Here is a 25,946-nt window from a genome sequence, read left to right as displayed (position 1 = left end):
TCATTTTGCTCTGTCGAACAAAGTCGTAAGACCTCTTCCAATCTCAGAAGGCCGCTACCGGAATTCGATGACATCCGAACTTGGAAGATGAAAAAAAACACGAAAGCCCCCATCTACCGGAAGATAAACTTCCATTGCCCTTATATGGGCCACGTCTTCCGGAAGAGCTAATTCCGTAGCGTCTATAGTACTAGATTTTGTTATTTAAAGCTTTCGTGACTGCAGGGATTCATATTCTTGGTTCTTTCGGTGAAGTCACCACCACGTAGAAGGGAAACAATAAAATAATAAAAATATAAAGCTGTCAAATTATTGTAAAACAATAAAATTATTATTCTTGGTTCTTTGGGTAAAGTCACCACCACGTAGAAGGGAAACAATAAATAATAAAAATATAAAACAATAAAATTATTATTCTTGGTTCTTTGGGTAAAGTCACCACCACGTAGAAGGGAAACAATAAAATAATAAAAATATAAAACAATACAATTATTATTCTTGGTTCTTTGGGTAAAGTCACCACCACGTAGAAGTGAAACAATAAAATAATAAAAATATAAAACAATAAAATTATTATTCTTGGTTCTTTGGGTAAAGTCACCACCACGTAGAAGGGAAACAATAAAATAATAAAAATATATAAAACATTAAAATTATCGCGACGTTTCGACTGCAACACAAGCAATCATCATCAGGCTCTGCCGTTGGTTTTCACACCTGATGAAGACTGCTTGTGCTAACAGTCGAAACGTCGTGAGATTTTTTTATTGTTTTATATATATATTTATTATCTAATTGTTTCCCTTCAACGTGGTGATTTTACCGAAAGAACCAAGAATATGAATCACTGCAGTCGCGAAAGCTTTAAAATAATAAAAAAAATAGTACTATTTTTTTCTATTTTTTTCGGTAGATAGAAAATAGAATAAAACTGAAATAAAAACAAAATAAAAACTAAAATAAAAATTAAGTCAAAATTAAAAATATAAATAATACATTTTAATTAAAAAAACTAGTCTTCCGGAAGCAGAAGCAAAAAGGGGGCGGGGGTCCGCGCTTCCCATTGTCTTTTAAAGCGGCTGCGTCTTCCGGAAGACATCTACCGAATCCGGAAGATCACCACCGAAACGAGGGGGAAAAAGCAACGGCGCCTTCTTCTTTCACCCGCCATTGCCCTCCTCTCCTCGTGTCGCCATTGGGCCCGTGTCTCCTCGATCGGTGAGCGGACGACGCCGACGGCGGCGGCTATTGAGGGGAAGTTTTTTTTTCCCGTGCGTGGGAAGTGTTCCCCGCATTGTAAAGCCCTGCCGGCGCCCTCCTTTTGCTGTTGCTTTCCCCTCATCCTCGGCGAGGTCTGCGGGAAGTTTCGGCCCCCTCCGGTTGTCGCGGCCTAGTCGCTCTGGGTCAGCCTCGAGCTCGCCTGCTCGGCGTGCCGGCTTCGCCTCGCATTCTCCGGCAGAGGGCCGGGGAGGGGAGAGGGGGGGGGGTCGGGTGTTTTTGTAATAATTGATTTAAGTTTTTTTTATTTTAAAGCTTTCTCGAGACTGCAGGGATTCGTATTCTTGGTTCTTTCGGCGAGGTCACCGCCACGTTAGAAGGGAAACGATAAAATAATAAAAATATATAAAACAATAAAATTATTATTCTTGGGTTTTTTTGGGGGGGGGGGTAAATTCACCACCACGTATGAAGGGAAATAATAAAAATATAAAACAATAAAATTATTATTCTTGGTTCTTTCGGTAAAGTCACCGCCACGTAGAAGTGAAACGATAAAATAATATATATTTTTATTTATTTAAAAAAACCCGCCACTTCAAATTTGCCTCGCTGTGGTTTTCACACCTGATGATGATTGCTTCTTGCGTTGCAGTCGAAACGTCGTGATAACTTTATCGGTTTATATTTTTTATTATTTTATTGTTTCCCTTCTAACGTGGTGGTGACTTTACCCAAAGAACCAAGAAAACTAATTTTATCGTTTTATATTTTTTTATTATTTTATTGTTTCCCTTCTAACGTGGTGGTGACTTTACCCAAAGAACCAAGAATAATAATTTTATTGTTTTATATTTTTTATAATTTTATTGTTTCCCTTCTAACGTGGTGGTGACTACCGAAAGAACCAAGAATAATAATTTTATTGTTTTATATTTTTATTATTTTATTGTTACCGAAAGAACCAAGAATAATAATTTTATCGTTTTATATTTTTTATTATTTTATTGTTTCCCTTCTAACGTGGTGGTGACTTTACCAAAAGAACCAAGAATAATAATTTTATCGTTTTATATTTTTTATTATTTTATTGTTTCCCTTCTACGTGGTGGTGACTTTACCGACAGAACCAAGAATAATAATTTTATTTTATATATTTGTATTGTTTCCCTTCTAACGTGGTGGTGACTTTACCGAAAGAACCAAGAATACTAATTTTATTCTGTTTTATATATTTTTTATTAGTTTATTGTTTCCCCTTCTACGTGGTGGTGACTTTACCGAAAGAACCAAGAACAATATTTTTATTGTTTTATATTTTTATGATTTTATTGTTTCCCTTCTAACGTGGTGGTGACTTTACCGAAAGAACCAAGAATAATAATTTTATTGTTTATTATTTTTATTATTTTATTGTTTCCCCTTCTACGTGGTGGTGACTTTACCGACAGAACCAAGAATACTAATTTTATTCTGTTTTATATATTTTTTATTAGTTTATTGTTTCCCCTTCTACGTGGCGGTGACTTTACCCATAGAAACCAAGACTATGAACCGATTGAAGTGATGGTGGCAAATCGTGGGGGGGAAAAAAAACCGTCCAAATTGCTCCCCCCCCCCCCCCGAAATTCCTCTTGGGGTGTCGCCCAAAGACTCCTCTGCAGGAGGGTCGTGCCAAGCCTGGCCCAAAAATCTGCATCGGTGTGTTCCTGCGATGGATGGGGAATCCGATGAGCTGCGAAGCTCTTTATTTACAGCCACCAAACACAACGTGAGACGCGCACGAACGGCAGGAGTCCAAAGTATAGGGAGAGAGAGAGAGAGGGAGAGAAAAATTAACCCTTTACGAATGGAACTCTGCAGTGCGGGTTTTTTTTTTGGGTTAGATCCCGTTTAAAATAAACAAAAAAATATTAATTTTGTGTCGTTCAACCCGCCACCACCCAACGTGCGCACGGCCAAATGAATAAAACTGCTCTGGGTTTTTTTTTCCCGGTAAAGTCACGTATGTAGAAGTACAACAAAAATTATATTTAACAAAAAACTTAAATCGGTTCAATGTAATTTTATTGTATTTCTACAATACGCGACTTTAGCGAAAAAAAACAGGCCAGTGAGTAGTGACGGGGTTTGTCACGTTGACAGAGCGTGTCCAGCTCGTTACCAGTCACAGCGTCACACCGCTTGTGCGTAGGAGAGTTAGACCAGCTCGTTACCAGTCACAGCGTCACACCGCCTGTGTGTAGGAGAGTTAGACCAGCTCGTGACTAGTCACAGCGTCACACCGCCTCTGTGTAGGAGAGTTAAACCAGCTCGTTACTAGTCACAGCGTCACACCGCCTGCGCGTAGGAGAGTTAGACCAGCTCGTTACTAGTCACAGCGTCACACCGCCTGTGTGTAGGAGAGTTAGACCAGCTCGTTACCAGTCACAGCGTCACACCGCTCGTGCGTAGGAGAGTTAGACCAACTCGTTACTAGTCACAGCGTCACACCGCCTGTGTGTAGGAGAGTTAGACCAGCTCGTTACTAGTCACAGCGTCACACCGCTTGTGCGTAGGAGAGTTAGACCAACTCGTTACTAGTCACAGCGTCACACCGCTTGTGTGTAGGAGAGTTTAACCAGCTCGTTACTAGTCACAGCGTCACACCGCCTGTGTGTAGGAGAGTTAGACCAGCTCGTTACTGGTCACAGCGTCACACCGCCTGTGCGTAGGAGAGTTAGACCAGCTCGTTACTAGTCACAGCGTCACACCGCCTGTGTGTAGGAGAGTTAGACCAGCTCGTTACTAGTCACAGCGTCACACCGCCTGTGTGTAGGAGAGTTAGACCAGCTCGTTACTAGTCACAGCGTCACACCGCCTGTGTGTAGGAGAGTTAGACCAGCTTGTTACTAGTCACAGCGTCACACCGCCTGTGTGTAGGAGAGTTAGACCAACTCGTTACTAGTCACAGCGTCACACCGCCTGTGTGTAGGAGAGTTAGACCAGCTTGTTACTAGTCACAGCGTCACACCGCCTGTGTGTAGGAGAGTTAGACCAACTCGTTACTAGTCACAGCGTCACACCGCTTGTGTGTAGGAGAGTTAGACCAGCTCGTTACTGGTCACAGCGTCACACCGCTTGTGTGTAGGTGAGTTAGACCAGCTCGTTACTGGTCACAGCGTCACACCGCTTGTGTGTAGGAGAGTTAGACCAGCTCGTTACTAGTCACAGCGTCACACCGCTTGTGTGTAGGAGAGTTAGACCAGCTCGTTACTGGTCACAGCGTCACACCGCCTGTGTGTAGGAGGGTTAGACCAGCTCGTTACTGGTCACAGCGTCACACCGCTTGTGTGTAGGAGAGTTAGACCAGCTCGTTACTGGTCACAGCGTCACACCGCTTGTGTGTAGGTGAGTTAGACCAGCTCGTTACTGGTCACAGCGTCACACCGCTTGTGTGTAGGAGAGTTAGACCAGCTCGTTACTAGTCACAGCGTCACACCGCCTGTGTGTGGGAGAGTTAGACCAGCTCGTTACTAGTCACAGCGTCACACCGCTTGTGTGTAGGAGAGTTAGACCAGCTCGTTACTAGTCAGTGTCACACCGCTTGTGTGTAGGAGAGTTAGACCAGCTCGTTACTAGTCACAGCGTCACACCGCCTGTGTGTAGGAGAGTTAGACCAGCTCGTTACTAGTCACAGCGTCACACCGCCTGTGTGTAGGAGAGTTAGACCAGCTCGTGACTAGTCACAGCGTCACACCGCTTGTGTGTAGGAGAGTTAGACCATCTCGTTACTAGTCACAGTGTCACACCGCCTGTGTGTAGGAGAGTTAGACCAGCTCGTGACTAGTCACAGCGTCACACCGCTCGTGCGTAGGAGAGTTAAACCAGCTCGTTACTAGTCACAGCGTCACACCGCTTGTGCGTAGGAGAGTTAGACCAGCTCGTTACTGGTCACAGCGTCACACCGCTTGTGTGTAGGAGAGTTAGACCAGCTCGTTACTAGTCACAGCGTCACACCGCTCGTGCGTAGGAGAGTTAAACCAGCTCGTTACTAGTCACAGCGTCACACCGCTTGTGCGTAGGAGAGTTAGACCAGCTCGTTACTGGTCACAGCGTCACACCGCTTGTGTGTAGGAGAGTTAGACCAGCTCGTTGCTAGTCACAGCGTCACACCGCCTGTGCGTGGGAGCGTTAGACCATCTCGTTACTAGTCACAGTGTCACACCGCCTGTGTGTAGGAGAGTTAGACCAGCTCGTTACTAGTCACAGCGTCACACCGCTTGTGCGTAGGAGAGTTAGACCAGCTCGTTACTGGTCACAGCGTCACACCGCTTGTGTGTAGGAGAGTTAGACCAGCTCGTTGCTAGTCACAGCGTCACACCGCTTGTGTGTAGGAGAGTTAGACCAGCTCGTTACTAGTCACAGCGTCACACCGCCTGTGTGTAGGAGAGTTAGACCAGCTCGTTACCAGTCACAGCGTCACACCGCTCGTGCGTAGGAGAGTTAGACCAGCTCGTTACCAGTCACAGCGTCACACCGCTCGTGCGTAGGAGAGTTAGACCAGCTCGTTACTAGTCACAGCGTCACACCGCTTGTGTGTAGGAGAGTTAAACCAGCTCGTTACTAGTCACAGCGTCACACCGCTCGTGCGTAGGAGAGTTAGACCAGCTTGTTACTAGTCACAGCGTCACACCGCCTGTGCGTGGGAGAGTTAGACCAACTCGTTACTAGTCACAGCGTCACACCGCTTGTGTGTGGGAGAGTTAGACCAGCTCGTTACTAGTCACAGCGTCACACCGCTTGTGTGTAGGAGAGTTAGACCAGCTCGTTACTAGTCACAGCGTCACACCGCTTGTGTGTAGGAGAGTTAAACCAGCTCGTTACTAGTCACAGCGTCACACCGCTCGTGCGTAGGAGAGTTAGACCAGCTTGTTACTAGTCACAGCGTCACACCGCCTGTGCGTAGGAGAGTTAGACCAGCTTGTTACTAGTCACAGCGTCACACCGCTTGTGTGTGGGAGAGTTAGACCAGCTCGTTACTAGTCACAGCGTCACACCGCTTGTGTGTAGGAGAGTTAGACCAGCTCGTTACTAGTCACAGCGTCACACCGCTTGTGTGTAGGAGAGTTAGACCAGCTCGTGACTAGTCACAGCGTCACACCGCTTGTGCGTAGGAGAGTTAGACCAGCTCGTTACCAGTCACAGCGTCACACCGCCTGTGTGTAGGAGAGTTAGACCAGCTCGTTGCTAGTGATTAACGCGCACGAGTAACAATGGGTACCCATTGTAATTCGCGCATGTGGGTAACAATGGGATTTCCATTGTCATGAACACATACGCATAGCATTGTTGACAATGAACGCACATGAACAATAATGGGTGCCCATTGGCATTGATTTACACGCGAATATCAATTAAGGAATGCATATGAACAATGAATGAATATGCAATGCGCGTTGCCACGGAAACCCACTGTAATTAATCGCCGCATATGCGTTACAATTGGGGCCCAATGTAATCATTGAACGCTCAAGCTTAACGGGTGATGTCCATTGTAATTAACGAATCCATATCCGAAACAATGACTGCCCATTGGAATTCATGAATGTATGCACGTGGCAATGGATGCCCCCATTGTAATCCATGCATGCACGTGCATTTTAATTTATGAATGCGTATCCATACCTGCGGGTGCCCATTGCAATTAGTGATCGCGTATGATATTCAGTGGTTACCAAATGAGTGCCCATTGTAATTAATGAATGCTTGTACCTTAACAACAACAACGTGTCCATCGCCGTCTGGGTTACTGAACTGGGAGGTGAAGTTGAACTTTGCGCGTCTCGCCAGGTGAAGCCCACTAAGCGACTTTGCTCGGTTTTTTATATTTTTTACACGCTTTCATTTAACTCGCTCTGTCTGTTGTTGTTACTGTATCCTCAAATCTCGCAACTCAATTGTAACACACTTCCCAATGTGGTATATCGACTGCAGACTTGGTTATACTTGTGTCATGCTGATGACAATTACCATATTCTATCGTTAAGAATAAAAAAATATACCAGTAAAACCTTGGATTGTGAGTAACTTGGTCTGCGAGTGTTTTGCAAGACGAGCAGATTTTTTTTTAGTAAATGTTAATTTGATAAACGAGCGAGGGGTCTTGCAATACGCGCAGTAGTACACGCTTTGTACTGCCGAGCATCACGTGATCACAACTGATGTACACCGAGTGCCTTGATGTACGAGTGCTTTGGATTACAAGCACGTTTACGGAACGGAATTATGCTCCTCGCAATCCAAGGTTTTACTGTATTTTGAAACGTTATCTTTTTTTATTTACACGCTTTTATTTAGCTCTCTCTGTTGTTGTTATTGTATCCTCAAATCTCGCAACTCAATTGTAACACACTTCCCAATGTGGTATATCGACTGCAGACCTGGTATATACTTACGTCATGCTGATGACAATTACCACATTCTATCGTTAAGAATTTAAAAAAATAAACACATACCAGTGAAACCTTGGATTGCGAGTAACTTGGTCTGCGAGTGTTTTGCAAGATGAGCAGATTTTTTTTTTAGTAAATGTTAATTTGATAAACGAGCGAGGGGTCTTGCAATACGCGCAGTAGTACACGCTTTGTACTGCCGAGCATCACGTGATCACAACTGATGTACACCGAGTGCCTTGATGTACGAGTGCTTTGGATTACAAGCACGTTTACGGAACGGAATTATGCTCCTCGCAATCCAAGGTTTTACTGTATTTTAAAACATCTTTTTATTTACACGCTTTTATTTAACTCGCTCTGTTGTTATTGTATCCTCAAATCTCGCAACTCAATTGTAACCCACTTCCCAATGTGGTATATCGACTGCAGACTTGGTTATACTTACGTCATGCTGATGACAATTACCATATTCTGTCGTAGCAGCGTAAATTGTACATTTATAAAACGTTCTATTTTATACGTTTCGGCTTGGCTCTAATTGTCCGTTGGCTGTGAATCGCCACGGTCCATCTTCTATCGTTCTTTCAGTAAAGTCGCCACCACGTAGAATGAGAGTAAAATAATAAATTGATGAAATAAAATAACACAGTAAAGTTCTCACGACGTTTTCGGCCACAACGCAAGCGGCCTCCATCAGGTGAAGGGACTGGACTGTCCGGAGGACAGCGTACGTTCACCTGACGGAGGCCGCTTGTGTTGTGGCCGAAAACGTCGTGAGAACTTTATTGTGTTATTTTATCGATTTATTATTATTATGTTATTCCCATTCTACGTGGCGGTGACTTTACCGAAAGAGCCAAAGAGGACGAATCCTTGCAGTCAGGAAAGATTCTAATGGAAGTTTTCACCACGGTCCCTTTCGTTACGGCAAGCTTAGGGGGGCCGCTTCCTGGAGTGGTGGAGTTCTGGCATTACTAGGACGGTACATTTCATGAAAGCGCGACCGTTATACCGAGAACGATGATGTTGGTGAGAATGATGGTGACGATAATGATGGTGAGAATGATGGTGAGAATGATGGTGACGATAATGATGTTGACGATAATGATGGTGACGATAATGATGGTGAGAATGATGGTGACGATAATGATGGTGAGAATGATGTTGACGATAATGATGGTGAGAATGATGTTGAGTGATGTTAAGAATGATGTTGAGTGATGTTGACGATAATGATGTTGACGATAATGATGTTGACGATAATGTTGGTGAGAATGATGGTGACGATAATGATGGTGAGAATGATGGTGACGATAATGATGGTGACGATAATGATGGTGACGATAATGATGGTGACGATAATGATGGTGACGATAATGATGGTGACGATAATGATGGTGACGATAATGATGTTGGTGAGAATGATGGTGACGATAATGATGGTGACGATAATGATGTTGACGATAATGATGGTGACGATAATGATGGTGACGATAATGATGTTGAGAATGATGTTGACGATAGTGTTGGTGAGAATGATGGTGACGATAATGATGTTGACGATAATGATGGTGACGATAATGTTGGTGAGAATGATGTTGACGATAATGTTGGTGAGAATGATGGTGACGATAATGTTGGTGAGAATGATGTTGACGATAATGATGTTGGTGAGAATGATGGTGACGATAATGATGGTGACGATAATGATGTTGACGATAATGATGGTGAGAATGATGGTGACGATAATGATGGTGACGATAATGATGGTGACGATAATGTTGGTGAGAATGATGGTGACGATAATGATGGTGAGAATGATGTTGACGATAATGTTGGTGAGAATGATGGTGACGATAATGATGTTGAGAATGATGTTGACGATAATGATGTTGACGATAATGATGTTGACGATAATGATGTTGACGATAATGATGGTGAGAATGATGTTGAGTTATGTTAAGAATGATGTTGAGTGATGTTGACGATAATGATGTTGACGATAATGATGGTGAGAATGATGTTGAGTGATGTTAAGAATGATGTTGAGTGATGTTGACGATAATGATGTTGACGATAATGTTGGTGAGAATGATGTTGACGATAATGATGTTGACGATAATGATGTTGACGATAATGATGGTGACGATAATGATGGTGACGATAATGATGTTGACGATAATGATGGTGAGAATGATGGTGAGAATGATGGTGACGATAATGATGGTGACGATAATGATGTTGACGATAATGATGTTGACGATAATGTTGGTGAGAATGATGGTGACGATAATGATGGTGATAATGATGTTGATAATGATGGTGACGAGAATGATGTTGACGATAATGATGGTGACGATAATGATGTTGATAATGATGGTGACGAGAATGATGTTGACGATAATGATGTTGACGATAATGATGTTGACGATAATGATGGTGACGATAATGATGTTGATAATGATGGTGACGATAATGATGTTGATAATGATGGTGACGATAATGATGGTGACGATAATGATGTTGACGATAATGATGGTGACGATAATGATGGTGACGATAATGATGTTGAGAGTGATGTTGACGATAATGATGGTGAGAATGATGGTGACGATAATGATGGTGAGAATGATGGTGACGATAATGATGTTGACGATAATGATGGTGACGATAATGATGTTGACGATAATGATGTTGACGATAATGATGGTGACGATAATGATGGTGAGAATGATGGTGAGAATGATGGTGACGATAATGATGTTGACGATAATGATGTTGACGATAATGATGTTGACGATAATGATGTTGAGAATGATGGTGGTGAGAATGATGGTGACGATAATGATGGTGACGATAATGATGTTGAGAATGATGTTGACGATAATGATGTTGACGATAATGATGGTGACGATAATGATGGTGACGATAATGATGTTGAGAATGATGGTGACGATAATGATGTTGACGATAATGATGTTGACGATAATGATGGTGACGATAATGATGGTGACGATAATGTTGGTGAGAATGATGTTGACGATAATGATGGTGACGATAATGATGTTGACGATAATGATGGTGACGATAATGATGTTGAGAATGATGGTGACGATAATGATGGTGACGATAATGATGTTGACGATAATGATGTTGACGATAATGATGGTGACGATAATGATGGTGACGATAATGATGGTGAGAATGATGGTGACGATAATGATGGTGAGAATGATGGTGAGGATAATGTTGTTGAGAATGATGGTGAGGATAATGATGGTGACGATAATGATGTTGAGAATGATGTTGACGATAATGTTGGTGAGAATGATGGTGACGATAATGATGGTGACGATAATGATGGTGACGATAATGATGGTGACGATAATGATGTTGAGAATGATGGTGACGATAATGATGGTGACGATAATGATGGTGACGATAATGATGGTGACGATAATGATGGTGACGATAATGATGGTGACGATAATGATGGTGACGATAATGATGGTGACGATAATGATGGTGACGATAATGATGTTGAGAATGATGGTGACGATAATGATGGTGACGATAATGATGGTGACGATAATGATGGTGACGATAATGATGGTGACGATAATGATGGTGACGATAATGATGGTGACGATAATGATGGTGACGATAATGATGGTGACGATAATGATGGTGACGAGAATGATGGTGAGAATGATGGTGACGATAATGATGGTGACGATAATGATGGTGACGATAATGATGGTGACGATAATGATGGTGACGATAATGATGGTGACGATAATGATGGTGACGATAATGATGGTGACGATGCTGCTGGTGACGATCGTGATCCTAACGACTCAAATGCCGCTTCATGACAATGCTGATGCTGCTGTTTACAATGAAGGTGACGATGCTGATGATGACGATGCTGATGATGACGATGCTGATGACGATGCTGATGACGATGCTTCTGATGACGATGCTGCTGATGATGATGCTGCTGGTGACGATGCCGCTGCTGGTGACGATGATGCTGATGATGATGCTGCTGGTGACGATGCTGCTGATGATGATGATGCTGCTGGTGACGATGCCGCTGACGCTGATGCCGCTGTTGGTGTCCACGCAGCTCCGTGCGCGTCATGACGTCCGTGTCGTTCTTCTCCGAGAACCTGGGCTCGGCAGGCGGCGATGACGGAGGCGTCCAGTCCGAGTGAGTGGGAGCACGCACAGGGACTCACGCGCACACGTACACGAGTGTAGGTGTGTGTGTGTGTGTAGGTGTGTGTGTGTCAGTGTGTGTGTGTGTCAGTGTGTGTGTGTGTCAGTGTGTGTGTGTGTCAGTGTGTAGGAGTGTGTGTGTCAGTGTATGTGTGTCAGTGTGTAGGAGTGTGTACGTGTGTGTGTGTCACTGTGTGTGTGTGTCACTGTGTGTGTCACTGTGTGTGTGTCACTGTGTGTGTGTGTCACTGTGTGTGTGTGTGTGTCACTGTGTGTGTGTGTGTGTGTCACTGTGTGTGTGTGTGTGTGTCACTGTGTGTGTGTGTGTGTGTCACTGTGTGTGTGTGTCACTGTGTGTGTGTGTCACTGTGTGTGTGTCACTGTGTGTGTGTGTGTCACTGTGTGTGTGTGTGTGTCACTGTGTGTGTGTCACTATGTGTGTGTGTCATTGTGTGTGTCACTATGTGTGTCACTGTGTGTGTCAGTGTGTGTGTCACTGTGTGTGTCACTGTGTGTATGACCTCCTGTCACAGGTGCTGGCTAAAGTGGCCCCTCGATAGAGTCATCATGTTGGGTGACTTCAATGCCCGAGTTGGTCATGATACTGGCACCTGGTCTGGAGTGATTGGAGGGCATGGGCCAGATCAGCTCAATAACAACGGTAGGAGGCTGCTAGATTTTTGTGCAGCCCATGGGCTTGTAATTACCAACACGCTGTTCCGGCATCGGCGCATCCACACAACATCATGGATGGATGCCCGGTCCAAGCAAGAACATCTGCTGGACTACATAGTGATGGACCAGCGAATGCGAGCCCATGTCCTTGACACCAGGACCTACCGTGGAGCTGATCTGCCCTCTGACCATCGACTAGTCATCTGTAAGATGCGCCTGCCATTCTTCCACTCCGGTGGTGGGTGTACACCCAGGACCCCATTCCGACCTAAAGTGGCCTGGTCTCAGTTATCTGATGAAAGTTGCAAGCGAGAATTTCATCATTGCTTGCGGCTGTGATTGGCATCGTCCCCGACTCCTCCTGATGTCGAGGGTAAATGGGCGAGGTTTAGGACTGTGACTCATGCAGCTGCAATGGCTGCTTTGGGTACGCGGTCCAGACCTCCCCAGAGACCCTGGCTGACAGAGGAGGTGTTCAGGATGGTTGAGAAAAAGCGACAGGCCCACTGTCATCGGTTACAGAATCCCACGTCAGAGAATGAGGAGGCTTACCGCAGCCTTCGCTCGGAGGTTCGGAGAGCCGTGAGGTGCTGCAAGGATGGGTGGTGGTCGCGGGTTGCTGAGGAGATGGAGTCTGCCTCAGTGACCCGTGATCACAAATCTATATTTACCTCCATCAAAAAAGTAATCTGCAGCGCCACACCTATTACCATCATTAGGGGAAAAAACGGTGACCCAATCTCCGACCCCCAGGAACAGGTTTGCAGATTTGCTGAGCATTTCTTTGAGGTCCTGGGGGAGGGAAAATCCCTCAGCCAGGAAAACATCGTGGCACAAAGTGAGGATGACCCTGCTGAGGCTGTGGTGCCTCAAATATTGGAAGAAGTCACCCCCTGTGAGTGGCTGGCTGAGGTGCCATCTGTTGAGGAAGTACTGAAGGCGATCCGGAGTCTGAGACCAGGAAAGGCACCGGGCAGAGATGATCTCACCAAGCGAAATGCTGAGGGAGGGCGGCGTTTGTGCACAGACTGCCCTATATGACATAACAACAGTCTGGACCACTGGACAGGTTCTGCAGGATTGGAAGGATGCCCTGGTGGTCCCCCTTTTTAAGAAGGGGGACCGCACAGACTGTAACAACTACAGGGGCATCTCACTCCTCAGTATGCCGGGAAAGGTCCTGGCAAGGATTATTCAACATCGCCTTGCCAGGCACGCTGAGGAGAGGCTTGCGGAGCCCCAATGCGGTTTCAGGAAAGGGCGGTCCTGCACAGATGCCATATTTTCTGTCCGTCTGCTACAGCAGAGGTGTAGGGAATTCCAACAAGACCTACAGCTCTGCTTTATTGACCTGGTCAAGGCCTATGATACCATCAGTAGGCCTGGGCTCTGGGTTGTTCTTCGTGTTTTTGGAGTACCTGACCCTCTGCTCACGATCATTAAGGACCTTCATGATGGTGAGCGGGCCCGGGTAAAACTACGTGGCCGGGAGTCAGAGCCATTCCCTGTTAACCTTGGGGTGCGACAGGGATGTCCTCTGGCTCCCACATTATTTAACATCTATTTTGACCAAGTAGTTCGTGAAGCCTTCAATAGCTGTACCGGGGGAATCTCCATATGGTACATATATAATGGGAGGCTGATCGACGCCCGGGTGCAGTCAAGGGATGGCTCCCTATTGCTCAACCACGTTATGTATGCTGATGATTTGGTAATAGCTGCACATTCGGAGGAGGAGTTGGAGACGCTGCTGCTGAGACTGGAGCGTGCCACTAAGAGGTGGGGCCTTACCATCAGCCCCACCAAAACTAAGCACCTGCCTGGGTATTTTGTACCATCGGACACTCCACCCCCACAACTCCCTATCGGTGATGGGGCAGTTGTGGAGAGAGTGGAGAGTTTTCCATACCTGGGCAGTGTGCTTATGACTGGCTCCAGTTTAACAGCAGAGGTCTCACTCCGAATCAGTCGAGCAGCAATATCTTTTCATCGGTTGCGTAACGCTGTGTGGAAACTACCTGGTCTGTCGCTCCGCACTAAGCTTCAGGTCTTCTTGGCCACAGTCATTCCCTCCCTTCTCTACGCTTGCGAAACGTGGACCCCCCTAATGGAACATCTTCGCCGGTTAGAAACATTTAGGCTGGCCTGCCTACGATCCATCCTGGGTTTAACCAGACTGGATTGTGTGAGGAGCTCACAAATCCTTGAAAGATCTGGGCAAGGTCCCATCGGTGAGTTCCTCCGGCGGGGAAGGCTGCGATGACTGGGTCATGTAGCCCGCATGCCCAGCCACCGCATGCCGAAACAGCTTTTGTTCGGCCGGATTGAGGGGGCTAAGCTGGCGCGGTACGGGCTAGAGAAGAGATGGAGTGATGTGGTACAAGAGGACGTGGAGCTGAGTGGATTTGCTGATGACTGGTACCAGCGGTGTCAAGATCGGCCTCTGTGGAGGAGGCTCGTGAAGGATGCTACTGGGCAGTTGGAGGCAGTCGCCCTCCAACAACAACGGAGGGCGGAGGAGCGACGCTCAGAACAACGAGCGGAGCGCCGGGTGGCTAAAGCACAGCAGGTTGGCACAGAAGGGGGCACAGGTGGTGCATCAGCCAGTCATCTAAGTCAGTCGACCCGTGGCACCTGGGTCTGCCCAGTGACCTCCTGCCAGTGGGTGTTCGACACTTCACGTGGCCTCAGGGTGCACATAGCCTGGCACAAGCGTCGTGGTGACGTCACCGCCGCTTAGTGGCGAATGGCGGTTGTTGTTGTACGTGTGTGTGTGTCAGTGTGTGTGTATGTGTGTGCGTGTGTCTGTGCGTGGGGAGTGATAGTGTAGCGGTTAGCGCTACGCTGCGCTATGAACCTGGCGACCCGGGTTCGATTCCCGCTCACGGCCAACACCGGTGACGATTATCTGAACCGGTCCCAAGCCTCCCCTAAGTCGACTCAGCCACAAATGAGTACCTGGTGCGGTGTGTAGTAAACATTGCCACTAGGGAGACAAAGGCGGTCGGGCGTGGTGCTGGCCACCCACCCCCTCGTGTACCATGCCGGCCTTCATAGGTGCTCGCTAACAGCACTTGCCCCAACAGTCTGTTAAGGCTATACGGGGGATCTTTATCTTTGTGTCTGTGTGTGAGGTGCTCGCTAACAGCACTTGCCCCAACAGCCCTGCTGCACGGGGGATCTTTGTCTGTGTGTAGGTGCTGCTGCTACTCGCTACTAACAGCACTTGCCCCCACAGCCCTGCTAGAGGCTACACGGGGGATTTTTGTCTGTGTGTAGGTGCTGCTGCTACTCGCTACTAACAGCACTTGCCCCTACAGCCCTGCTAGAGGCTACACGGGGGATCTTTGTCTGTGTATAGGCGCTGCTGCTGCTACTCGCTACTAACAGCACTTGCCCCTACAGCCCTGCTAGAGGCTACACGGAGGATCTTTGTCTGTGTCTGTGTGAGGTGCTAGCTAACAGCACTTGCCCCTACAGCCCTGCTAGAGGCTACACGGGGGATCTTTGTGTATAGGTACTGCTGCTGCTACTAACAGCACTTGCCCCTACAGCCCTGCTAGAGGCTACATGGGGGATCTTTATGTATAGGTGCTGCTGCTACTCGCTACTAACAGCACTTGCCCCCACAGCCATGCTAGAGGCTGCACGGGGGATCTTTGTCTGTGTATAGGTGCTGCTGCTACTCGCTACTAACAGCACTTGCCCCTACAGCCCTGCTAGAGGCTACACAGGGGAACTCTGTCTGTGTCTGTGTGAGGTGCTAGCTAACAGCACTTGCCCCTACAGCCCTGCTAGAGGCTACACGGGGGATCTTTGTCTGTGTATAGGTGCTGCTGCTACTCGCTACTAACAGCACTTGCCCCTACAGCCCTGCTAGAGGCTACACGGGGGATCTCTGTCTGTGTCTGTGTGTGAGGTGCTAGCTAACAGCACTTGCCCCTACAGCCCTGCTAGAGGCTACACGGGGGATCTCTGTCCGTGTCTGTGTGTGAGGTGCTAGCTAACAGCACTTGCCCCTACAGCCCTGCTAGAGGCTACACGGGGGATCTTTGTCTGTGTATAGGTGCTGCTCGCTAACAGCACTTGCCCCTACAGCCCTGCTAGAGGCTACACGGGGGATCTTTGTCTGTGTGTAGGTGCTGCTGCTACTCGCTACTAACAGCACTTGCCCCTACAGCCCTGCTAGAGGCTACACGGGGGATCTTTGTCTGTGTGTAGGTGCTGCTGCTACTCGCTACTAACAGCACTTGCCCCTACAGCCCTGCTAGAGGCTACACGGGGGATCTTTGTCTGTGTGTAGGTGCTGCTGCTACTCGCTACTAACAGCACTTGCCCCTACAGCCCTGCTAGAGGCTACACGGGGGATCTTTGTCTGTGTATAGGTGCTGCTGCTACTCGCTACTACTGACAGCACTTGCCCCTACAGCCATGCTAGAGGCTACACGGGGGATCTTTGTCTCTGTCTGTGTGTGAGGTGCTAGCTAACAGCACTTGCCCCTACAGCCCTGCTAGAGGCTACACGGGGGACCTTTGTCTGTGTCTATAGGTGCTGCTGCTGCTACTAACAGCACTTGCCCCTACAGCCCTGCTAGAGGCTACACGGGGGATCTTTGTCTGTGTATAGGCGCTGCTGCTGCTACTCGCTACTAACAGCACTTGCCCCTACAGCCCTGTTAGAGGCTACACGGGGGATCTTTGTCTGTGTATAGGTGCTGCTGCTACTCGCTACTAACAGCACTTGCCCCTACAGCCCTGCTAGAGGCTACACGGGGGATCTTTGTCTGTGTATAGGCGCTGCTGCTGCTACTCGCTACTAACAGCACTTGCCCCTACAGCCCTGCTACACGGGGGATCTCTGTCTGTGTCTGTGTGTGAGGTGCTAGCTAACAGCACTTGCTCCTACAGCCCTGCTAGAGGCTACACGGGGGATCTTTGTCTGTCTCTGTGTGTGAGGTGCTCGCTAACAGCACTTGCCCCTACAGCCCTGTTAGGGGCTACACGGGGGATCTTTGTGTGTGAGGTGCTAGCTAACAGCACTTGCCCCTACAGTCCTGCTAGAGGCTACACGGGGGATCTTTGTCTGTGTGTGAGGTGCTAGCTAACAGCACTTGCCCCTACAGCCCTGCTAGAGGCTACACGGGGGACCTCTGTCTCTGTGTGTGAGGTGCTCGCTAACAGCACTTGCCCCTGCAGCCCTGCTAGAGGCTACACGGGGGGGGGGGGACCTTCGTCTGTGTGTGAGGTGCTCGCTAACAGCACTTGCCCCTACAGCCCTGCTACACGGGGGATCTTTGTCTGTGTCTATAGCCCTGCGTGATTGTGTCACGTCAGGGGGGAGAACGGCTCCCTGCAGGACCGCGGCGAGCCCGACCCGGACACCATCAACATGTTTGTGGGCCAGATCCCACGCTCGTGGGGCGAGATGGAGCTGCGTCAGCTGTTCCAGCAGTTCGGGCCCGTGTACGAGATCAGCATCGTGCGTGACCGCACACAGAGGCTGCCACAACAGGGGCGTGGAGAGGGCCCAGCGCAGAGCCGAGGTTTGGGGTGGAGGGGGGAAGGAGTAGGGGCTCGCTCAGTGACTCGCTCGCACACTCAGTGACTCGCTCGCTCGCTCAGTGACTCACTCGCACACTCAGTGACTCGCTCACACTCAGTGACTCACTCACTCACTCAGTGACTCGCTCGCACGCTCAGTGACTCGCACGCTCAGTGACTCGCTCGCTCAGTGACTCGCTCGCTCGCTCAGTGACTCGCACGCTCAGTGACTCGCTCGCTCGCTCAGTGACTCGCTCACTCAGTGACTCGCTCGCACACTCAGTGACTCGCTCACTCAGTGACTCACTCGCTCACTCAGTGACTCGCTCACACACTCAGTGACTCGCTCACTCAGTGACTCACTCGCTCACTCAGTGACTCGCTCACACACTCAGTGACTCGCTCACTCAGTGACTCGCTCACACACTCAGTGACTCGCTCACTCAGTGACTCGCTCACTCAGTGACTCACACACTCAGTGACTCACTCACACACTCAGTGACTCACACACTCAGTGACTCACTCACACACTCAGTGACTCACACACTCAGTGACTCACACACTCAGTGACTCGCTCACACTCAGTGACTCGCTCGCTCGCTCAGTGACTCGCTCGCTCGCTCAGTGACTCGCTCGCTCGCTCAGTGACTCGCTCGCACACTCAGTGACTCACTCGCTCAGTGACTCACACACTCAGTGACTCGCTCACACACTCAGTGACTCGCTCACACTCAGTGACTCGCTCGCTCACTCAGTGACTCGCTCAGTGACTCGCTCGCTCGCTCAGTGACTCGCTCACACTCAGTGACTCGCTCACTCAGTGACTCACACACTCAGTGACTCGCTCGCTCGCTCAGTGACTCGCTCGCTCGCTCAGTGACTCGCTCGCTCGCTCAGTGACTCGCTCGCTCACTCAGTGACTCGCTCGCTCGCTCAGTGACTCGCTCGCACACTCAGTGACTCGCTCGCTCGCTCAGTGACTCGCTCGCTCGCTCAGTGACTCGCTCGCACGCTCAGTGACTCGCTCGCTCGCTCAGTGACTCGCTCGCTCGCTCAGTGACTCGCTCGCTCGCTCAGTGACTCGCTCGCTCGCTCAGTGACTCGCTCGCTCGCTCAGTGACTCGCTCACTCGCTCATTGACTCACTCGCTCGCTCAGTGACTCACTCACTCAGTGACTCACTCGCTCGCTCAGTGACTCGCTCGCTCGCTCAGTGACTCGCTCGCACACTCAGTGACTCACACACTCAGTGACTCACTCGCTCGCTCAGTGACTCACACACTCAGTGACTCACACACTCAGTGACTCGCTCACTCACTCAGTGACTCACACACTCAGTGACTCACTCGCTCAGTGACTCACTCGCTCACTCAGTGACTCGCTCACACTCAGTGACTCACTCGCTCGCTCAGTGACTCGCTCGCTCGCTCAGTGACTCGCTCGCTCACTCAGTGACTCGCTCACACTCAGTGACTCACTCGCTCGCTCAGTGACTCGCTCGCACGCTCAGTGACTCGCTCGCTCGCTCAGTGACTCGCTCGCTCGCTCAGTGACTCGCTCGCACACTCAGTGACTCGCTCACTCAGTGACTCGCTCGCTCAGTGACTCGCTCGCACACTCAGTGACTCGCTCACTCAGTGACTCGCTCACTCAGTGACTCACACGCTCAGTGACTCACTCACTCGCTCAGTGACTCGCTCACTCAGTGACTCACTCGCTCAGTGACTCGCTCACTCACTCAGTGACTCACTCACTCAGTGACTCACTCACTCAGTGACTCGCTCGCACACTCAGTGACTCGCTCACTCACTCAGTGACTCGCACACTCAGTGACTCACACGCTCAGTGACTCGCTCACTCGCTCAGTGACTCGCTCACTCAGTGACTCACTCGCTCGCTCAGTGACTCGCTCGCTCGCTCAGTGACTCACTCACTCAGTGACTCACTCACTCAGTGACTCGCTCACTCGCTCAGTGACTCGCTCACTCAGTGACTCGCTCACTCACACACTCAGTGACTCGCTCACACACTCAGTGACTCGCTCGCTCACTCAGTGACTCGCTCACACACTCAGTGACTCACACACTCAGTGACTCACACACTCAGTGACTCACACACTCACTCAGTGACTCACTCACTCAGTGACTCGCTCACACACTCAGTGACTCGCTCACTCAGTGACTCACACACTCACTCAGTGACTCACACACTCAGTGACTCACTCACTCAGTGACTCGCTCACTCACTCACGCAGTGACTCACTCACTCAGTGACTCGCTCGCTCGCTCAGTGACTCGCTCGCTCACTCAGTGACTCACTCACTCAGTGACTCACTCACACACTCAGTGACTCGCTCGCTCGCTCAGTGACTCACGCACTCAGTGACTCACACACTCAGTGACTCACTCACTCAGTGACTCGCTCACTCACTCACGCATTGACTCACTCACTCAGTGACTCGCTCACACACTCAGTGACTCGCTCACACACTCAGTGACTCACTCACACACTCAGTGACTCACACACTCAGTGACTCGCTCACACACTCAGTGACTCACTCACACACTCAGTGACTCACACACTCAGTGACTCGCTCACACACTCAGTGACTCGCTCACACACTCAGTGACTCGCTCACTCAGTGACTCGCTCACACACTCAGTGACTCGCTCGCTCGCTCAGTGACTCGCTCACACACTCAGTGACTCACTCGCTCACTCAGTGACTCGCTCACACACTCAGTGACTCGCTCGCTCGCTCAGTGACTCACACACTCAGTGACTCGCTCGCTCAGTGACTCACACACTCAGTGACTCACACACTCACTCAGTGACTCACTCAGTGACTCGCTCACACACTCAGTGACTCGCTCACTCAGTGACTCACACACTCACTCAGTGACTCACACACTCAGTGGCTCGCTCGCTCAGTGACTCACTCGCTCAGTGACTCGCTCAGTGACTCGCTCACTCACTCGGTGACTCGCTCGCTCGCTCAGTGACTCGCTCGCTCAGTGACTCGTTCGCTCGCTCAGTGACTCACACACTCAGTGACTCGCTCACTCACTCAGTGACTCTCTCACACACTCAGTGACTCACACACTCAGTGACTCGCTTGCTCAGTGACTCGCTCGCTCAGTGACTCGCTCGCTCAGTGACTCGCTCGCTCAGTGACTCACACACTCAGTGACTCGCTCGCACACTCAGTGACTCGCTCGCACACTCAGTGACTCACACACTCAGTGACTCACACACTCAGTGACTCGCTCGCTCAGTGACTCACACACTCAGTGACTCGCTCACTCAGTGACTCACACACTCAGTGACTCGCTCACACACTCAGTGACTCACACACTCAGTGACTCGCTCGCACACTCAGTGACTCGCTCACTCAGTGACTCGCTCACACACTCAGTGACTCGCACACTCAGTGACTCGCTCACTCAGTGACTCGCTCACTCAGTGACTCGCTCGCTCAGTGACTCGCTCGCTCAGTGACTCGCTCGCTCAGTGACTCGCTTGCTCAGTGACTCACTCACACACTCAGTGACTCACTCACACACTCAGTGACTCACACACTCAGTGACTCACACACTCAGTGACTCACACACTCAGTGACTCGCTCACTCAGTGACTCACTCACACACTCAGTGACTCACACACTCAGTGACTCACACACTCAGTGACTCACACACTCAGTGACTCACACACTCAGTGACTCACACACTCAGTGACTCACACACTCGGTGACTCGCTCACACACTCAGTGACTCGCTCACACACTGAGTGACTCGCTCACACACTCAGTGACTCACACACTCAGTGACTCGCTCGCTCACTCAGTGACTCACTCACTCAGTGACTCGCACACTCAGTGACTCGCTCGCTCAGTGACTCACTCACACACTCAGTGACTCACTCACACACTCAGTGACTCACACACTCAGTGACTCGCTCACTCAGTGACTCACTCACACACTCAGTGACTCACACACTCAGTGACTCACTCACTCAGTGACTCACTCACTCAGTGACTCACACACTCAGTGACTCGCTCACTCAGTGACTCACACACTCAGTGACTCGCTCACACACTCAGTGACTCACACACTCAGTGACTCGCTCGCACACTCAGTGACTCGCTCACTCAGTGACTCGCTCGCTCAGTGACTCACTCACTCAGTGACTCACTCACTCGCTCAGTGACTCGCTCGCTCGCTCAGTGACTCACGCACTCAGTGACTCACACACTCAGTGACTCGCTCACACACTCAGTGACTCGCACACTCAGTGACTCACTCACTCACACACTCAGTGACTCGCTCACACACTCAGTGACTCGCTCGCTCACTCAGTGACTCGCTCACACACTCAGTGACTCGCTCGCTCAGTGACTCACACACTCAGTGACTCACACACTCACTCAGTGACTCACTCACTCAGTGACTCGCTCACACACTCAGTGACTCGCTCACTCAGTGACTCACACACTCACTCAGTGACTCACACACTCAGTGACTCACTCACTCAGTGACTCGCTCACTCACTCACGCAGTGACTCACTCACTCAGTGACTCGCTCGCTCGCTCAGTGACTCGCTCGCTCACTCAGTGACTCACTCACTCAGTGACTCACTCACACACTCAGTGACTCGCTCGCTCGCTCAGTGACTCACGCACTCAGTGACTCACACACTCAGTGACTCACTCACTCAGTGACTCGCTCACTCACTCACGCAGTGACTCACTCACTCAGTGACTCGCTCACTCACTCACGCAGTGACTCACTCACTCAGTGACTCGCTCGCTCGCTCAGTGACTCGCTCGCTCACTCAGTGACTCACTCACTCAGTGACTCACTCACACACTCAGTGACTCGCTCGCTCGCTCAGTGACTCACGCACTCAGTGACTCACACACTCAGTGACTCACTCACTCAGTGACTCGCTCACTCACTCACGCAGTGACTCACTCACTCAGTGACTCGCTCACACACTCAGTGACTCGCTCACACACTCAGTGACTCACTCACACACTCAGTGACTCACACACTCAGTGACTCGCTCACACACTCAGTGACTCACTCACACACTCAGTGACTCACACACTCAGTGACTCGCTCACACACTCAGTGACTCGCTCACACACTCAGTGACTCGCTCACTCAGTGACTCGCTCGCTCGCTCAGTGACTCGCTCACACACTCAGTGACTCACTCACTCAGTGACTCGCTCGCTCGCTCAGTGACTCGCTCGCTCACTCAGTGACTCACTCACTCAGTGACTCACTCACACACTCAGTGACTCGCTCGCTCGCTCAGTGACTCACGCACTCAGTGACTCACACACTCAGTGACTCACTCACTCAGTGACTCGCTCACTCACTCACGCAGTGACTCACTCACTCAGTGACTCGCTCACACACTCAGTGACTCGCTCACACACTCAGTGACTCACTCACACACTCAGTGACTCACACACTCAGTGACTCGCTCACACACTCAGTGACTCACTCACACACTCAGTGACTCACACACTCAGTGACTCGCTCACACACTCAGTGACTCGCTCACACACTCAGTGACTCGCTCACTCAGTGACTCGCTCGCTCGCTCAGTGACTCGCTCACACACTCAGTGACTCACTCGCTCACTCAGTGACTCGCTCACACACTCAGTGACTCGCTCGCTCGCTCAGTGACTCACACACTCAGTGACTCGCTCGCTCAGTGACTCACACACTCAGTGACTCACACACTCACTCAGTGACTCACTCACTCAGTGACTCGCTCACACACTCAGTGACTCGCTCACTCAGTGACTCACACACTCACTCAGTGACTCACACACTCAGTGGCTCGCTCGCTCAGTGACTCACTCGCTCAGTGACTCGCTCAGTGACTCGCTCACACACTCGGTGACTCGCTCACTCACTCGGTGACTCGCTCGCTCGCTCAGTGACTCGCTCGCTCAGTGACTCGTTCGCTCGCTCAGTGACTCACACACTCAGTGACTCGCTCACTCACTCAGTGACTCTCTCACACACTCAGTGACTCACACACTCAGTGACTCGCTTGCTCAGTGACTCGCTCGCTCAGTGACTCACACACTCAGTGACTCGCTCGCACACTCAGTGACTCACACACTCAGTGACTCGCTCGCTCAGTGACTCACACACTCAGTGACTCGCTCACTCAGTGACTCACACACTCAGTGACTCACACACTCAGTGACTCACACACTCAGTGACCCGCTCACTCAGTGACTCACACACTCAGTGACTCACACACTCAGTGACTCACACACTCAGTGACTCGCTCACACACTCAGTGACTCACACACTCAGTGACTCACACACTCAGTGACTCGCTCGCACACTCAGTGACTCGCTCACTCAGTGACTCGCTCACACACTCAGTGACTCGCACACTCAGTGACTCGCTCACACACTCAGTGACTCACTCACACACTCAGTGACTCACACACTCAGTGACTCGCTCACACACTCAGTGACTCACTCACACACTCAGTGACTCACACACTCAGTGACTCGCTCACACACTCAGTGACTCGCTCACACACTCAGTGACTCGCTCACTCAGTGACTCGCTCACACACTCAGTGACTCGCTCGCTCGCTCAGTGACTCACTCACACACTCAGTGACTCACTCGCTCACTCAGTGACTCGCTCACACACTCAGTGACTCGCTCGCTCGCTCAGTGACTCACACACTCAGTGACTCGCTCGCTCAGTGACTCACACACTCAGTGACTCACACACTCACTCAGTGACTCACTCACTCAGTGACTCGCTCACACACTCAGTGACTCGCTCACTCAGTGACTCACACACTCACTCAGTGACTCACACACTCAGTGGCTCGCTCGCTCAGTGACTCACTCGCTCAGTGACTCGCTCAGTGACTCGCTCACACACTCGGTGACTCGCTCACTCACTCGGTGACTCGCTCGCTCGCTCAGTGACTCGCTCGCTCAGTGACTCGTTCGCTCGCTCAGTGACTCACACACTCAGTGACTCGCTCACTCACTCAGTGACTCTCTCACACACTCAGTGACTCACACACTCAGTGACTCGCTTGCTCAGTGACTCGCTCGCTCAGTGACTCACACACTCAGTGACTCGCTCGCACACTCAGTGACTCACACACTCAGTGACTCGCTCGCTCAGTGACTCACACACTCAGTGACTCGCTCACTCAGTGACTCACACACTCAGTGACTCACACACTCAGTGACTCACACACTCAGTGACCCGCTCACTCAGTGACTCACACACTCAGTGACTCACACACTCAGTGACTCACACACTCAGTGACTCGCTCACACACTCAGTGACTCACACACTCAGTGACTCACACACTCAGTGACTCGCTCGCACACTCAGTGACTCGCTCACTCAGTGACTCGCTCACACACTCAGTGACTCGCACACTCAGTGACTCGCTCACACACTCAGTGACTCGCTCACTCAGTGACTCGCTCACACACTCAGTGACTCGCTCACTCAGTGACTCGCTCGCTCAGTGACTCGCTCGCTCAGTGACTCGCTTGCTCAGTGACTCACTCACACACTCAGTGACTCACTCACACACTCAGTGACTCACACACTCAGTGACTCACACACTCAGTGACTCACACACTCAGTGACTCGCTCACTCAGTGACTCACACACTCGGTGACTCGCTCACACACTCAGTGACTCGCTCACACACTCAGTGACTCGCTCACACACTCAGTGACTCACACACTCAGTGACTCGCTCGCTCACTCAGTGACTCACTCACTCAGTGACTCGCACACTCAGTGACTCGCTCGCTCAGTGACTCACTCACACACT

General features: G+C 49.9%; 1 protein-coding gene across 1 annotated transcript in view; it reads left to right on the top strand.

Moving 5' to 3' along the window:
- The first annotated feature begins 1,071 nt into the window (after positions 1–1,071).
- Positions 1,072–25,946, top strand: part of LOC116958697 (CUGBP Elav-like family member 2) — a 63,406-nt gene continuing 38,531 nt past the window's right edge. The window contains exons 1-3 of the mRNA XM_076057286.1: positions 1,072–1,218; positions 11,785–11,868; positions 17,886–18,094. Coding sequence (XP_075913401.1) covers positions 11,798–11,868; positions 17,886–18,094 — 280 coding nt within the window. The 5' untranslated portion in view covers positions 1,072–1,218; positions 11,785–11,797. The remainder of the gene's footprint in view (positions 1,219–11,784; positions 11,869–17,885; positions 18,095–25,946) is intronic.

This window comes from Petromyzon marinus, chromosome 80, assembly GCF_048934315.1.
Source record: "Petromyzon marinus isolate PM22_M1 ecotype Great Lakes invasive population chromosome 80, UKy_Petmar_22M1.pri1.0, whole genome shotgun sequence".
In the NCBI taxonomy this organism is placed as follows: domain Eukaryota; kingdom Metazoa; phylum Chordata; class Hyperoartia; order Petromyzontiformes; family Petromyzontidae; genus Petromyzon; species Petromyzon marinus.
Note: the sequence above shows the minus strand (reverse complement) of the source record. Positions and strands in the feature narration are given on the sequence as shown.